Below are 16,809 nucleotides of genomic sequence, written 5' to 3'. Positions count from 1 at the left end.
CTAAATGCACAATACATATCCTATGTCAACACAACATACAGAATACATTTATTATTCAGTTTTATATTATTATTTTAAAATATTATTATATTTTTGTTATTCATTTATTATATCAGAGGTTGACATTAATGACAAATCTCCAGAGACACAGCAGAGGCGAACAAAAATGTCTGGGCCAACGACTGACATCTATGTTCAGACAATCAAAGGCAAAATATTTGAGTATGTAACACAAATCCCGTTCAGGCTGGTTAGTTGGTTGGCATTCACACTTGGAGCAGAGTAGCTCCTTCACTCACAGTCCAGAACTGACACACACACACACACAGTAGCTCCCCATTACCAACTCAATGGGAGAGAGAGGGGGAAAAGGCAGTGGTGGAAATGACCAATTTAATCCCAAATGAAAGAGTGTAAGGAGGATGAAAGGAGCAAAGGTAAAAAAAAAAAAACATTTCCTGAGTGATGAGGGAGTGGAGAGTGAAAACCTGACAGTTAGACACCGACAGTCCCCGGCTTTGAAGTCCTCTTCACCCTCCCCCTCCTCCAATTCTCCCTTCTCCTGCACTTTGTACCCCACATGAAGCACTGAGCTGACAAGCAACGTGCAGGTCTCATCCCACCAGCTGATCTGCACCAGTAGAACATCCCAACACAGCCTGACAGGAGACCACAGGAGCCACATGTGTTTCCATCCCAGTGGAGGAGCTGCCTGGCAGCTTCGTCCGTGCCTCATCCATGCACCTGTGTGTGTGACAGCAATGCTAGGGCTGCCCCGTAAGCTCCCGTAAGCTAAAGACACACACGGGTGCTGGACTGCAGCTATTAGCTTAGCATAATGTTAAACACCTTCAGCTGTTTGGGTATTTGGTGCAGGTTTCTCTGCTCCAAGCCCCCAGGCTGAAGCCAGCCCCATGGCTCGCGTTTCTCAGGATCAGGTATGTAAGGGAGAGTGTTCAAAACACGTGATGATGCTAGGCCCTTGGCGTGTAATGAGGTTAACCACGGTGTACCAATGAGGGTCATAATGAGGCGATGAAGGGAAGTGTGCGTGAGTGTGTGTTTTCTGCTACTTGATCTTCAGTGACAGCTCTCTTGATGTATCCCTCCCAGAGACATGGCATGCGTGGTCCACACACTTAAAAGGCTGAGTAGACTCAACAGCATCTCTCTTTCCACCTCCTTTTCTCCCCCTCTTTCCTTCCTAACATTAGCATTTCTCCATCATTAAGGGGCAACAGATCGAGATGTAAGAACGTAAGCTGTGAGCCCTGGAGCCCCGGAGCCCTCCAGCTCTGCTACCAACCAGCAGCAACCCTCAGTAGCTGTAGACACACGATCCACGCATCCATTATTACTGACGGACGAGAAAGAGAGAGAAAAAGAGAGGGGTTCAAGAGAGAGAGAGGAACAGAAAATGAGAGGGGGAGATAAAGTGAGAAAAAAGGGAAAAGGGGAGAAAGAGAATGGGAGAGAGCAAGGAAGAGAGAGAAATATTAAAAGAGAGAGATGGCCCCCGGAGTGCAACTGAAATCAAGAACCCAGTTTAGTTGATCTGTTCAACTAGTCTCCTGTCACTGCTATCTCCATAGCAGCCTAGAGGGCCTGGTTCAGAAATGATCAGATAAAGGGGGAAGCTTTTAGCCGACACACCGTTCTGTAGCTGAAGGAAAGGGGGGAACTAAAGCTCGTCTCTACAAAGTGCTCCTCCAGAGTGCCGAGAGAGGGAATGGCAGGAGACAATGACAAGATTAGAGGTGACATGACAGCTAATCTCAGCAGCCCCACTGTTTACACTCACTTTCCAGAGATACAAACACACATTTGGAAATCTACACAAAACATACAGACACACACTTGTAAATGCAAACCTTTTTCTAAATCCATGCCCCTGTCTCTGGGCTTTTAGCACTAACTAACTCCCTCCCTCTCTCAGCCTAAACCTGCCACCAAGCCCACAGCACTTCTCTGTGTCTGGTTGAGAAACATACTAACTCAACGTACAGACCTGTACAGTCGCCAGACCTGCTCCTCTCTCAGACCTGCTCCCCTCTGCTCCTCTCTGCTCCCCTCTGCTCCCCTCTGCTCCCCTCTGCTCCTCTCTGCTCCCCTCTGCTCCTCTCTGCTCCCCTCTGCTCCCCTCTGCTCCCCTCTGCTCCCCTCTGCTCCCCTCTGCTCCTCTCTGCTCCTCTCTGCTCCTCTCTGCTCCCCTCTGCTCCCCTCTGCTCCTCTCTGCTCCTCTCTCAGACCTGCTCCTCTCTCAGACCTGCTCCTCTATGCTCCTCTCTGCTCCTCTCTGAGACCTGCTCCTCTCTGCTCCTCTCTGCTCCTCTCTCAGACCTGCTCCTCTATGCTCCTCTCTCAGACCTGCTCCTCTATGCTCCTCTCTGCTCCTCTCTGCTCCTCTCTCAGACCTGCTCCTCTATGCTCCTCTCTCAGACCTGCTCCTCTATGCTCCTCTCTCAGACCTGCTCCTCTATGCTCCTCTCTCAGACCTGCTCCTCTATGCTCCTCTCTGCTCCTCTATGCTCCTCTCTGCTCCTCTCTGCTCCTCTCTGCTCCTCTCTCAGACCTGCTCCTCTATGCTCCTCTCTCAGACCTGCTCCTCTATGCTCCTCTCTCAGACCTGCTCCTCTATGCTCCTCTCTCAGACCTGCTCCTCTATGCTCCTCTCTCAGACCTGCTCCTCTATGCTCCTCTCTCAGACCTGCTCCTCTATGCTCCTCTCTGCTCCTCTCTGCTCCTCTCTCAGACCAGCTCTTCTCTGCTCCTCTCTGGTCCCTGAGGCCTGCTTCCAAAAACAGGCTTCTCGATGCAGGCACAATGGAGCAGAAGAGAACAAGAGGATGCAGATATGAGAGACAGGGAGAGGGAGAAATAGGGGGGGCAGTGAGCAAAGAGAGTAGTAGGGCAGAAAGGAGGGTAAAAGTAAAAGACTCAGAGGTAATGGTCATATTGGCCATGGGCTTTATAATCCTGCCATTTCTCTCCATCTGCCCAGATGATGGCCAGGTGACCGCAAAACAAACTCTTGTCAGGGGACAGAGTAGCCTGCAGCCTGGGGATACATTAACATGGCACATGTAAAATACACTACAAGGAGCCTGTATACAGCATGGCCACACAGGAGAGTTACATGTGCTTATGAGTGACTGGCTGACGGGCAGTAGGAAACTGATGACTCACACTGACCTCTAGATCTAATTGGCTTTACAGAGACTGACTTTGAGGATGTGAAGCTTGGTCTGTCTGGGTGTCTCGTAAACATACACATTCTCATTCTCTCTGTCACACACACACACACGCACGCACGGCAGCCCCCGTAACTGAGCTCTCTCTTTCCTGTCACACTCTGCTCTTTGAAGGCTGGTCCAGACCAATGTTTTGGCCTGCCACAGCATCCAATCAGAGCACAGCATAGCAGGGGGAATGAGGTCAAGACCAAATGCTCTTAGAAAAGGTTGAAAAGAAGATGGAAGAAAAGGGGTGAAAAGAAGAAGATGAAAAATAGGAAGTAGGAACTGGAGGTGGTGGGGCGGGAGTGTGGGGTTACTTCTTCTTTTTAGAGGTATGGAGAGTTGACAAAACATTGCAACCCACAGAACTGTGTGTGTGTGCGTGTGTGTGTGAGTGTGTGGGGGGGGGAAGGGGTATCAAACAGAATAACAGACAGAGACAGAGTGAGAGGGAGATATCGCTGGAGTACAGCACCTTGTTTCCTAAGGCTTTTTTGGGAGGGAAGTTGAAGGTGTCTACTTGAGGGAACTGTGTTCGTAGGTGGCTGTGAAGCGCCCGGAACTCAGTGTAGCGCCGGTAGACGTTCCATTCGTTGTCAAGGATACGGATGTACACCTGGGGGCAGGTAGGAGAGAGCGACAGTCATGAGAAACAAAAAGGCAATCATCAACAACAACAACAACACACACACGACAATAACTAATGACGTGGTCGTCGTCAAAAAAACACTCAACGCTATTCAATCAACAATATCCTCAACGATCAACCTCCATGTTATTGTGTTGTGAGACCAAAGTGTCAAGGTGTCCAGCCAGCCTGTGTCCGCTGCAGTGGAGGGCCAAACGGTAAGCAGCAGATAGCTGTGCCCTACAGCACGCTAGCTGGAGACCTTGTGAGCGGCCAGTGTGTCAGTGACGTGTCTCTATTCCGGGTCGAGGGACAGTCGTCAAGGGCCAGCCAGGGCTGCACAGGGGCCGGCCTGCTAGCTTCACACCCCATTAGAGAAGCACACAGTGGCTTTGTTCAAGCGGTCTAGTGCAGACACACACCGGAGATTGACGCGACAGGATAACCGAAGCTATTATATGTGGAGGACAGAGAATGATGTGGGGTAGGAAGAGAGGGGGAGAGTAGAGATGGAAAGAAAGGGAAGTGAGGGAAGGATGGACATTCTATTTACACCTGAATACGAAGACAGTGGAAGTCTGAGAGGGAGAGAAAGATGGAGAAAGACACAGATATCCTTTTTTGTCCAATTTGTCATCACATTATTCCTAACTTATGCCAGAATGGCCAGCTGTAGAACATCACCCCCCCACCCCCCCCACACACACACACACACACACACACACACACATGCACCCCAGCCAACATCACACACACGCGCACACATAAATACACACTGAGCAAATTGCTCCATCATAGAGCATGATGAAGGCATCACCCTTCCTCCTTCTCTCCTCTCAACATCCAATAACAACCTCATGCTGTATCAAAGCTAACTTAATCCACTTTGGGTTGGTTCATTAGCATACCTATATATGGAAAACACATCATGCTCCAAACACACCACAGCTTCCTCCTCACTAATTGCAAATTAATTCTTTCATTATCTTTCACAAAATATCGGAGCAAATCCAACGTTGGCTGGCGTTTGCATTTGAAATGGTCTCTTTGTTTCCCTGATAAAAAACATAATCAAGTACGGCGCTGCCTAACTCAGCTGGACTGGGTCCAAATGCTTCTGACAGCGTTGAGCCCATTAAGTGTGACCCCGTTTAAAAATCAGACTAAGAATACTGAATTACGCTTAGAAACAAATTGTGAAACGAAGAAAAAGTGTAAATACAAATAATTAGCATAAATCAAGTCATGATTAATTTAATTGTGTACAACTGTTACCTGGCCTAGCAAGTTCTAGCAGCTTATTCCGGTGTTGCTGTAGCACTAAGTAGGCACATATTATGTCAGCACAAGTGTAATGTACAGTATGAACTTACCACATTTCACATCTTAAGTTAATATATTCAGTTCCCACATGTGATATATATTTTAATCAGTTAACACTTGAAGAGCGGAATGTATATTTATTCATTTAGCAGACACATATCCAAAGCGACATCCATCCAGTATAGTGCTATGCTAGGTGCAGCCTGTAATCAAGGACTACAAGAGCACAGTTCTAACAGTACTACAAGGGTTTGTGACATAAAGTTCCTCTTTTGTTATCATCACCTAAGTACTCTACTTAGGTGTACTGCAAAACGGCATCACAAAAGGTCATTCTTGATAAGCCTGAATCAAGTCTGACTCATCTGCATTTTACTGTCAGACAGGCAGATGAGAGATGATGTCAATAACTTTAAGTGTGTGTTTCTGTTCATTCTTTAGATGAAGTTCAGTGTTCCGTCTGTGTTAGGATAGCATTAGTATCAGAGTCATGTCAGTCTGCTAGCCACATCTGACAGTCAAGCTAATTGTTGGAGCCCAGCTGTGGTAAAAGCAATCCTCCCATCCTCTTCTGATGAAACCCCTACAGGGTGCTCAGTTGCATGTCTCACAACAGGACGACACTGCAACCATCAGACACAGAATGGTGCCCCACTGACACCCATGGCTAAGGTGATTCCCCAAGCTTTCTAGAATAGACATGGACTTCAGTTTCTGATGCCATGTGAATACCTATCATAGACAAGACTTGAATAAAAAAAACCTTATACCTGCCCTAGGTTTATGACGTGAAAGAAGAGGAGGAGAGGGAGAGGTGGGGAGCTAAAGAAGAACAGAACTCATAAGAGGAGCCGAAAGTCCTTCATAATTCAACTTAATTAAATAATTCCACTACTTTGTGTGTGAGAGAGAGAGAGAGAGAGAGAGAGAGAGAGAGAGAGAGAGAGTGAGAGAGAGAGAGAGAGAGAGAGGAAAGTAGTGTATGAGGTATGCAGTGGAGCGGTAGGGTTTACGTCCCCTGCTCCCTCATCTCTTTTAAGTCCACTCTGGGACAAAACATTTGGCAAATTAGGCAGAAAATAGAATCCATTTGGAGGATTGCAGGACTGGGAGGCCAGGGAGCCATGAGAGAAGATAAGGAGAGAGAATCTTTTCATTAAAAACATTCAACAGCATCTGTCATCTGTGTCTGTATGTATGTGTGTGTGTGTGTGTGTGTGCGTGCGTGTGTGCATGAGTGTGTCTAAGGAGCAGATACCCTTCCTGGTGACATTGGGTCTCTGTGTTTTTGACTTGCTTTTAACTCAAAGCACCAGAGCTACTTCTGCCGAGGACTGTAAATGGTGTGAAAACAGCCCCATTAAAAGCCAGCTGCATGCCGGCAGTCGTCCCAGTGATGAACTCGTCCGGAACATTCCCCTCAGTGGAACCAACCTGGGTTCCAAAACATCGAGTGTTCCATCATATGGAACTATCCCAGGTAGAGCACTAAAAGTGTGAGATATTTACCCCCCCCCCCCGAAAGACTGTCTGGCTGTTTTAGTGTTTATGCCCCACTGCCTTCATACCCCTCGGCTCACTGGGAATGAAAGAAAGGGTTTTGAGATGAGGGTGGGGTTATGTGTGGTATTTAAACATTAACACTAGGATTATTATTTGTAAAACAAACACACACCTTCAGTTTGCATCGTGTTTTTTCTTCAGGCACAATCATTTAGAGGCTGGACCTCAGACAAATCCCAAGCAGAAAGCCATATGCTGGTATTTATCTGGGTTGGGATTGGCTGGAGGGAAGAGGGCTCTTTATCTCTGACAGGAAGGAGGATTTCTGAAGGTTGAGGTTTTTAAAACACTGCTGTTTGTGTCTCTCTATTTATCATAAAAATGTATCACCACAGCTTTTATCATCATCGCTTCACTCATCACAAGTTCTTTGAGAGTGGCAGGATCGATACGAAGCTGGCCGGTGGATGTCAGAGAGTGATGGATTCTCTGAGACTGAGCTGGAAACTAACCCAGAGATCTGTCTTCAGGAACCCAAAGACAGGTTTGAACCTCTCCCTCTCTCCTGTTCTCCCCCCCCCCCCTTCTGTTTCCCTCTCTCTCGACTGAGTGTTTAAGGTTTAGTCAAGTTGATCCAACTATCTTCAGCCAAGATTTGCTCTTCTCCTGACATACTGCATCGTGCTCACTCTGCCTCTCTAATGCACTGGTAGTAGATGTATCTCTCTTTCTCACTCTGTCTTTTTTTGCGATGAGGATGAATGAATGAGTCATAAGCGGATTGAAACCTTCTCTAATGAGCAAGAAGAGAACAAGCAAATGAATAAGGATGCAAGAAAGGAAGGATGACCCAGTACACAGATATCCCAGTGCACAGAAGCCAGAAAGAGAGGCCTAAGAGCTGAAACTGATCTGATCTCTCTCTCTCTCAGTCTCTCTCAGTCTCTCTCTCTCAGTCTCTCTCAGTCTCTCTCAGTCTCTCTCAGTCTCTCTCTCTCTCATGTGAAGGTGTTCATGATACTGTAGCGGGAGAGGTTATTCTTGTGCACAGACACTCCTAATCATTCGGCAAATGTACACAGATCTGTTATTACTTATTTCAAAAAGATGTGACTGATGTTCCGCTGTGTCCGGCTTTGTGCAATGAAAACTCGATCGATTCCTCTCACCCTTTTGAAAGCCTGCTCTGAATAATTCTGCTCATTTACCCTTGGAGATTTAATTTATGATAAAGTGATACAGCGGAGACGATCATTCTCATCATCATCATGATCAACATTGATCATTACCACCATCATTATCATTATCGTCTCTCCACCGTCACTCAAACAGTCATTATCATATCCAGAGCCATTCCAGGCATGATCATCATCATTATGTTCATTAAAAGTATCAGAATCATAATGGACAGTTTTACATAGGGATCTATTGTAATATATACACATACACAATAATAAAATCAGCTAAAGCTCAAATCTTCTCTGTCTGTTCAAAGATTTCAGCACAAATGAGGAGGATGCACCTTCCAAGCACCTTCCTTCCCTTCCTTTCTCCTTGCTTCCTTCCTCGGTATCTGTGCCACTCTTTCCCCCACTGCTGGAGATAGACGGATTAAAACCAATAACATTTCCCACGGTGCACCTCTCTGGGGAGCGTGAAAATGGACCTATCAGGAGGCAGCGTGCCCATACAGAATGGGTGTCAATGAGGACATAATTATTCGGATTTAGGTGGTTTGTATGTGCATACTAGACCAGTAGAAAGGGTCCCTAAAATAGCTTATATTACTTTAAATTGGAAATGTGTGTGTCTCTGCCACTGGGCTCTACAACTGAAAATTGAATCCGTAAACACACAGATGAATACTGTTGGCACACACACCTCTAATAAGAGAGTGAGAAGTATCCGGGATCACTTTAGGGTGGAGGGGGTGGGGGTAGGAAGGGAGAGAGGGGAGTTATCAAACCTCATTAGCCTAATAAAAACATGGAAAGCTTTCAGTGGGCCTGACTGTGTGTAGAAGTGACTGGCTCAGCTGCTTTCTGCTGATCAAAGAGAATAGCTCAGTTGGAATAGAGCCTGGTGAATCCTGGGTACTGGAACCGTGCCCTCACAGTACCCCAGTACCGTTGGTACGCTCTTTGGGCACTTGAGCTAAAACTGAGAGAAGAGGAGAGGGATGGGGGAGTGAATTATAGACTGATGGAGATAGACAGAAAAGGAAGTGTAAAAAGAATGAGGGAGAGAGAGACTACAGGAAATAAAGGGAGAGAGGGAACCGAGAAAGGGATAGGGAGTGTAATGTGCAAGTGTAAAAGACATGACTTGTTCTTCTCAAAGCAATAACTCAATAACTGAAGGTGGCATTTTTTTTTCGTCAGCTGAGAAGCTGTCGGTCTGATTCTCTCGAAGAACTGAGAACTGCAATCAGAAGTGATTGGAACGGTATTTGTTGATGAGAATGTGGAGGGGGTGAGGTGATGCCGGAGAGAGGGAGGAACATAACGCCCAGGAAGGAGGAGGGAGGGAGGGATCGCACAGTACACCCAGCAAAAGAGAGAGAGGGGTGACGGGAATGGCCAAGAAACCATGTAATGGAGGGACAGAAATAAAAGGTGGTATGTTTGTGAAAGGGTTGTGACAGAGAGCGAAGAACAGTTACCCAGAACTATGCGGGGGAGGGAACTGCTTGCAGAGAGTCAGAGTGTGTGAACAAGAGAACTGTGAAAGAGTTCTTCAGAGGAAGACTTAGTCACCCTGCCTCTTACGTCAGGAGGAACAGTGGACAGGCCAAGACAAGCCAGACGCTTGTCTCTGGAAGGAAGTCAGGTGTCAGAGGAATGTTTTCCTGCTGATGTCAGGGATGAAAGCAGGACAAGCAGGACAAGTACAGAATGGACTGGGTCTGACTACATAGAAACACAACATGCTGAACATTTGAGTCCCCAACATCCTACCAAAAAAAATACATATAATAGAAGGAGAGAGAATGTCACTTGAATGATGTCTTTGATTTAAATGTCTTATTCATCCATCATCTCCCAGTCACCCTCCCCTTTTCACTCTCCTCCATGGCAACAAAAACTCCTTTTCACTCACAAAGCGAGCCTAAACCTAGATGATCAAGAAGCAGAAACGGCTGAGTGCCCTTCCTGTCTGTCCGTCCCGGCGCATCTTACAAATGACTTGTCTTTTTCCTCATTACACTCAGCCTTATAATAGCCTCTTTGTTGGTATTGCACGCCGTTATATTGTCTCTTTATTAGCGAGGGGCGGAAGGAGAGGAGGGGTGAGGGATGGAGGAGAGAGGAAGACGGGAAGGGGATGGAGAGTGTCTCGTCTGTGAAAGACAAAACAGTGGCGGTGATGTGGAAGATCTACTGGAGTCTGTGTCGGCACCCATGGACTTGTTCCGCTTCGAAAGGTTGCGATAGAGAGTGGGAGAGAGAACGGGGAGGGGGGAGAAAGAAAGAGAGGGGGCAGAGGGAGAAAGAGAGAAGAGGAAAGAGAGAGGGTGAAAAATAGAGGGGTATAGGAGAGAAAAAGAAAGATGGATGAATGGAGAGTGAGAAATCCCGAGACAAGAAATAAGAGTACAAGTAAAATGCCACCGCCATAATGTGCTGTAATATAATGACAGAACGAAAATCTCAGCACCCTTCAACTCTCTGCACCCCCTACCCTCTCTGCACCCCCCCCCCCCCCCCTCTCTCTGGCTTTCCGGGCTTCTCTACCCACTCTCCTTTCTCCTCTCCCTCAATTTCAGCTCAGCTTAAGAAACCTGCTTTGTTTACGTGGGCAAACAGGTATGTTCACTATGTGGTTGGACAACCGAGTAGAGGAGAGTATAGAAGAGTTCCGCACAGTTCAATATAGTTTTGTGTATAATAGTAATTGAGTACTATACAGAAGAGAAGAGTAGAGAGTCCAGAAGCACTGACTACAGCAGAGCAGTGAGGAGCAGAGGAGATCAGAGTTCCTGACCTGGTGGTTGATGTGACAGGGCTACCTGCTTAGAACTGGAACATTGGGATTCAGAGAGGGTTCTACAACTCTAATTCTGAAAATGGTCCCTTGGTCCTCCTCGCAAGGTTATTCTGCCCAGTGGCAGGTTAACAAGGGCTTTTTAAAAAGATGTATTTCTTATTCACACAAAAGAACAGACTGATGCCCCATTCAGCACTCAGGCTCCTATCCTAAAATCCTTTGAGAGAGTTACACACACACACACACACACACATACACACACACACACACACACACACACACAGGCTAACACTCCCCATCCATCAGGCGGTACTCTGAACAATGGTGGTGTTTCCATAGGGATCCATTACACAGAGACCCAGGAGAAGCAGAGTGTGGACCAGAATACAACCCATTAGCCATCCCCCTCTGCCAACAATGGTTCCCACACGTCGCCACACACACACACACTTTACCTGGTAGACATGGTACGCATTAGCGGCTCGTCCTTGCAGGAAAACAGAGGGGATCCAAACGTTGATTAGAGCGCGGTGTGCCCTGGAAGACACACAAACACAACCGCACATGCTTTCAAGATGACTCCAAGGATATTGTACATCCATCCATCAATAGAGGTCAACACACATTTGACTTTGATCCCAGTCCGCATACAAGTAAACATCATTTTGGTCAATATAATACTAGTGAATGTCAAACAAGTCAGTACTATACTCGTTTAAAACATATTTGAGTTGAACCCAACCAGTCAGTGAAGGTTTCCTTTCGAAAATAAATATCTATTTTTGAGCTACGTTTCTGGGCAGGGGGTTAGAGTTGGGGCAAACTCTGCTTTTCAGACGGACTTTTCAAGAAAAAGGGTGAATGGAAGATTGTGGCTGAGGAAAGAGTGGGAGTTGGAGATATGTCAGGAAGCTGTCTGAGGTGATATCGGTGAGATCAGTCCAGACATAACAGAGTTATCGACTGGAGGTAGAACAGGCCTATGCTGATGGGACATACAGGCAGACAGAATGCGGGAATAAAAATACTTCAGAGATTAAATGGGCAATATAGATACAAGTATATAAAGAGAGAGAGGGGACGTTTTGCTTACGTTTCAAAGTCTGATAAACTAGGATCGTCTGATGTCTGACTCAGGTCACCTGGAACCTGTACAATCATGTGAGAGGAAGGAAGAGAGAGAAAGGGAAAGGAGGTAGAAAAGTGAAGGACCGACAAAGAAAAGACAGTAGATAACAATAAACCCATAGGTAGATGGGGGGTTGAGAGAGACAAAGATGAACACAGATAAAGAGGGAAAGACATAGAGAGATAAAGAAAAAGAGAGAGAGATTGTTAGCAAAACAGATGCACTTGACACTCAATTTCAATTCCTCCAGTGCTCTCCTCTCCCATTCTAGAGAGCAATGTGGTGAGGAGGCCAGGATGCAGAGGGTCTGGGAGAAAGCAAAACAGAGAGCGTCTGGAGGGGATTCGAGAGAGGATCTGGAAGTGTGGAGGGGAACAGAGAGAGGGTCGGGAGGGGAACAGAGAGAGGGTCTGGAGGGGAACAGAGAGAGGGTCTGGAGGGGTGGAGGGGAACAGAGAGAGGGTCTGGAGGGGAACAGAGAGAGGGTCTGGAGGGGAACAGAGAGAGGGTCTGGAGGGGAACAGAGAGAGGGTCTGGAGGGGTGGAGGGGAACAGAGAGAGGGTCTGGAGGGGAACAGAGAGAGGGTCTGGAGGGGTGGAGGGGAACAGAGAGAGGGTCTGGAGGGGAACAGAGAGAGGGTCTGGAGGGGTGGAGGGGAACAGAGAGAGGGTCGGGAGGGGTGGAGGGGAACAGAGAGAGGGTCTGGAGGGGATTCGAGAGAGGGTCTGGAGGGGAACAGAGAGAGGGTCTGGAGGGGAACAGAGAGAGGGTCTGGAGGGGAACAGAGAGAGGGTCTGGAGGGGAACAGAGAGAGGGTCTGGAGGGGAACAGAGAGAGGGTCTGGAGGGGAACAGAGAGAGGGTCGGGAGGGGTGGAGGGGAACAGAGAGAGGGTCTGGAGGGGAACAGAGAGAGGGTCTGGAGGGGAACAGAGAGAGGGTCTGGAGGGGAACAGAGAGAGGGTCTGGAGGGGTGGAGGGGAACAGAGAGAGGGTCTGGAGGGGAACAGAGAGAGGGTCTGGAGGGGTGGAGGGGAACAGAGAGAAGCTCTGGAGGGGAACAGTGAACAGTGATGCTAGGAAACCAAGAAGTAGAACACTGTGACATTACCCAGCTCAGTCGCCATGACCATCTCTAGACAGAGAGATACACATTTACCCGCACATACACGCACACACACACACACCCACACACACACACATAAAAGTGGTATCCCTTGCAGCCTCAGCTGAGTGAATGTGTCCATATCTGTCACTGGCGGCTGCATTCAAGGATCATCACCTATACAATTCCTCTGGGCTCCTCAGCCTCTAACTCCTAATTGGGTGGCTTGTATGTGTGTGTGTTTGCATGTGTGAGAGAGTGTGTATCTCTGTGTTACCTGACTGGGGCTGTAAGGGATGCTGCTATAATCTGTGTGATTCCGCAAATCCTCTCCACTGTGGACCACATGTAATTGTATATCCCACAATGATTACCCTACATCCTCTACAGTTCCACATCACTAGCATCCAATGACAAAGACTAGACCTGGCCAGGCCAGCCAGTCCAGTCAGTCAGCTGGACAATCACTCAGCCAACCAGCTAACTGGCCTGACGGCCAGCCAGCCAGCCAGCCAGCCAGATGGAGACAGGCACCTAGGTATGAGCCAGGACAGCTGGTCTGGAGAGCTGTGGAATAAGAGAGGCTCTATCTGACTCCTAGGGCTTCCATGCATCAGCAGAGTAACCAAGGGTGATAGGGGAAAGGGATGATGGGGGAAAGTAACGAAGGAGGTGAAAGAGGAGAGGAGGGGGCAGCGACTGGGTCCGGAGGGGGCGCCCAGTTGGTGTGTGTGTGTGGTGGGAGGACAGTTTACAGTATCATGAATCCTGTGTTACTGTGCGTCAGTATGTGAGATTGTAAGTGTTGCTTGTGAGTGTGTGTGTGTGTGTGTGGGGGGGGTCACTCACCGGGCCTCTGAGGTCAATGAGCTCCTGTCTCATCTGGACAATGAGGTGGTCCTTAGCCATGAGAGAACGGTAAAGCCTCTCATTAAACTCAATCAGCTCCCCGTGCATCTCCGCCACCTGCAACACACACACACACAGGTCAATATACACGTTCCTACAAATGCGAACAGGGGCTGCTCACTACAACATACACCCAACCTCCAATAGGTTTGCATCAGTGGAATACAGAGCTGGGTGTGCAGCATCCGGAAGGATCCAGAGATGTCGGAGGGATGACATCCCTACATACCTCCCAGCTGCCCTCAGCCTTGATCAACCTGGACATGCTGATGATGGCCTCGTGTCCGCTCCACCGCACGGCTCTGTGCGGTGTGCATGCACGACTGGTTGCAGGTTGGTGTGTGTGTGTGTGTGTGTGTGCGAGGGGGGGGGTCCCTAAATGACCTGGACGTGTGGACGGAGTCTGTCACCGGTGTGTGTCAGGCCCAGTGAGCAGCAGTGACGGCCGAGACACACTCATTGTTCTGGGAACAGCAGGTGTCACAGCAGGTTAGAGAGCAGGCTGTCTGACAGGTGAAGGATGTCACAGTTGGCACACCTGTCCTAAATACTGGACCCGACACACACCAGCGCGTACACACACTTGCAAGTACACACACACGCACACACATGCACGCACACTCACAGTGGCTTCTTGTTCCACCAGTGGTACCAACAGCACCGGTCATATCCCAACAGACAAAGTGGTGTCACCTTTGACAGCTCCCTTCTGGAGAACGCAGAGTCCCAATCACAATGGTTCCACAGGTTCCACACAGCCCACGCAGAACCCACAGAACAGGACTTGACATTCCCAGAATCTCCCTATGCCATCCAGCTAGTCATCACTCCTATTTATTTGCGCCAGCGGAACTCTCAAATTGGACATTAAAAAGACGGAATGAATTTGAAGCGTGAACGAATCCAATTAGTTCCCAGTGAGAGCGAGCTAATCAGTTTGTTATTCGCCAGGGCGGACCGGACCTGCTGTCACATGGCACCCGTCGTGTGTTAGGAGCCTCGCCATCGACCAGTGCTAACGCTAGCGCTAGCAATTCAGTTCAACAGGCTCTCCTCCATTCATTGATCACAAGGGAGGAGAGGCCGGCATTCACACACAAATAGGTCTGCTGCTCTTAGCTGGGTGGCGGCCAAAGCACTCTCTCCCTCTGCCGTACTCCCATTAAACCACATGGAAAACACGTTCTAGACGGTTCTTTACAAAGCGTGAATAATGTAACGTGGACGTGGCGTGGAGGTAGTCAGTGAGTGAGTGACGACTACAATGAGCATCGCCCAGTACCCACTTATCTCAACTCCGGTAGCGACCTGACGACAGGGGAGCTACACGTGGACGTTCCAATGAGACACTAATGCTTGGAGCATTTACAAGGCGATCGATGTAATAGATCTTCAGACAGGCTGCTGCCTGAGCATGCACTGGCGTGGGCTTCTGACGCCATCGCCAGCAGTGGTGGAGGGCTGAAAAGCACCTGTCATTTCCGCAAACAGATTTTCAAGATGGCGGCGCAACGGTGGAGTTGTGCTCTTCGGAACAGGCGTCATGAGACAGCAGTGAGTGTACGATTACTGCTAGGGAGGATCGAAGGCACAGATGCCGCACCCACAGCTGAAGACATGGGCGGTGCAGCCCCCTTGGGTGACAGCTAATGGAGGTGGAGACTCATGTCTACTGGGTGAACTAGGACTGAAGAAAGGAGGAGGGATGAAGGGATCTGCCTGGGGGTGAAGCGGTGCCGAAACAGAAATGCTGAATAGGCCACAGTAACAACCTGGCAGTCCCTGTCTACATCCCACTCTCTCCCACTCTCTCCCTCTCCCTCTCTGTCTCTCACCACCTCTTTGTCTCTGGATTTCCCTCCGTCCCTCTCGTTATCTCTCTGTTTGTGTGTCTCTCTTGAACACACTATTCCTGTCCTCTCCCCACTCACACGATGACAGCTAGGATGGGCAGTATGAGTTGAGGTGGCCTGAATAGGGATGTTCGGCATCAGCACAACTCCACAGCATGGCAGACATGAGAGCGTCACTCAGCCCTAACTGGACATGAAGCCGAGCGTGAGGGACAGACAGAGAGGGAGAGTGTGTGGGTACACTGCCTCTCTAGAAACAGGATGTGACACAAACATGCTAAGCAGCAGGAGGGCCCCTAACATAAACCTACAGGGAGAGAGAGAGAGACAGAGAGAGAAAGACAGAGAGAGAATGAGAGAGAGAGAGAGAGAGAGAGAGAGAGAGAGAGAGAGAGAGAGAGAGAGCAAGAGACAGAGACAGAGAGGGAGAGAGGGAGAGAGGGAGAGAGAGAGAGAGGGAGAGAGAGAGAGCAAGAGACAGAGACAGAGAGGGAGAGAGGGAGAGAGAGAGAGAGAGAGAGAGAGAGAGAGAGAGAGAGAGAGAGAGAGAGAGAGAGAGAGAGAGGGAGACAAAGAGAGAAAACCAAGAGAAAACGACCACAGACAAAGAAATCTGTGGCTGTTGATGATTGTGTGTAACTGTTTGGAGTGCGTGCGCTTGTCCGTGCAGTTGGTGGTGGGATGTGTAGTAGTTGTGTGATCACTGTTGGATTATAAATGAGGGAGATCAAAGAGAAGATCCTGGGATCCCACAGGAACCCCCGACCCACATCTCTCTCTCCCTCCTTCTCTGTCTCACTCACACTCTCTCTCACTGTCTCTCTTTCACTCCCTCTCTGTCTTACTCACACTCTCCCTCACTGTCTCTTTCTGTTGCTCCTTCTCTCTCAGTCTCAGTCTCTCTCTCTCTCTCCTTCTTCTGTGCACTCTCTTTTTCTGGTCCTTTATATCTTCACTCTCCAGCCAGAAAGGCATTGGTCCATAACCACTGTTGGGCTATCTCTTGTAATACTGCACCAAACAGAAACGCTTGACACTTGCATAAGAACACAAACACACACACACACACACACACACAAAAGCATGTCAGTGTAGTAGCAATACCCTAATCTTCACACCCTTTAACTCTCAACAACA

General features: G+C 48.5%; 1 protein-coding gene across 1 annotated transcript in view; it reads right to left on the bottom strand.

Moving 5' to 3' along the window:
- snx29 (sorting nexin 29) overlaps nucleotides 1-16,809 on the bottom strand; it is a 48,573-nt gene that overhangs the window by 5,934 nt on the left and 25,830 nt on the right. Inside the window, 4 exon segments of the mRNA XM_084670654.1 lie at nucleotides 3,712-3,852; nucleotides 11,133-11,214; nucleotides 11,771-11,826; nucleotides 13,760-13,876. Coding sequence (XP_084526780.1) covers nucleotides 3,712-3,852; nucleotides 11,133-11,214; nucleotides 11,771-11,826; nucleotides 13,760-13,876 — 396 coding nt within the window.

Source organism: Hypomesus nipponensis, chromosome 13 (genome assembly GCF_054491055.1).
Source record: "Hypomesus nipponensis isolate SF chromosome 13, ASM5449105v1, whole genome shotgun sequence".
Lineage (NCBI taxonomy): Eukaryota > Metazoa > Chordata > Actinopteri > Osmeriformes > Osmeridae > Hypomesus > Hypomesus nipponensis.
The sequence above is the reverse complement of the archived record's forward strand: the minus strand, read 5'-3'. Positions and strand labels throughout refer to the sequence as shown.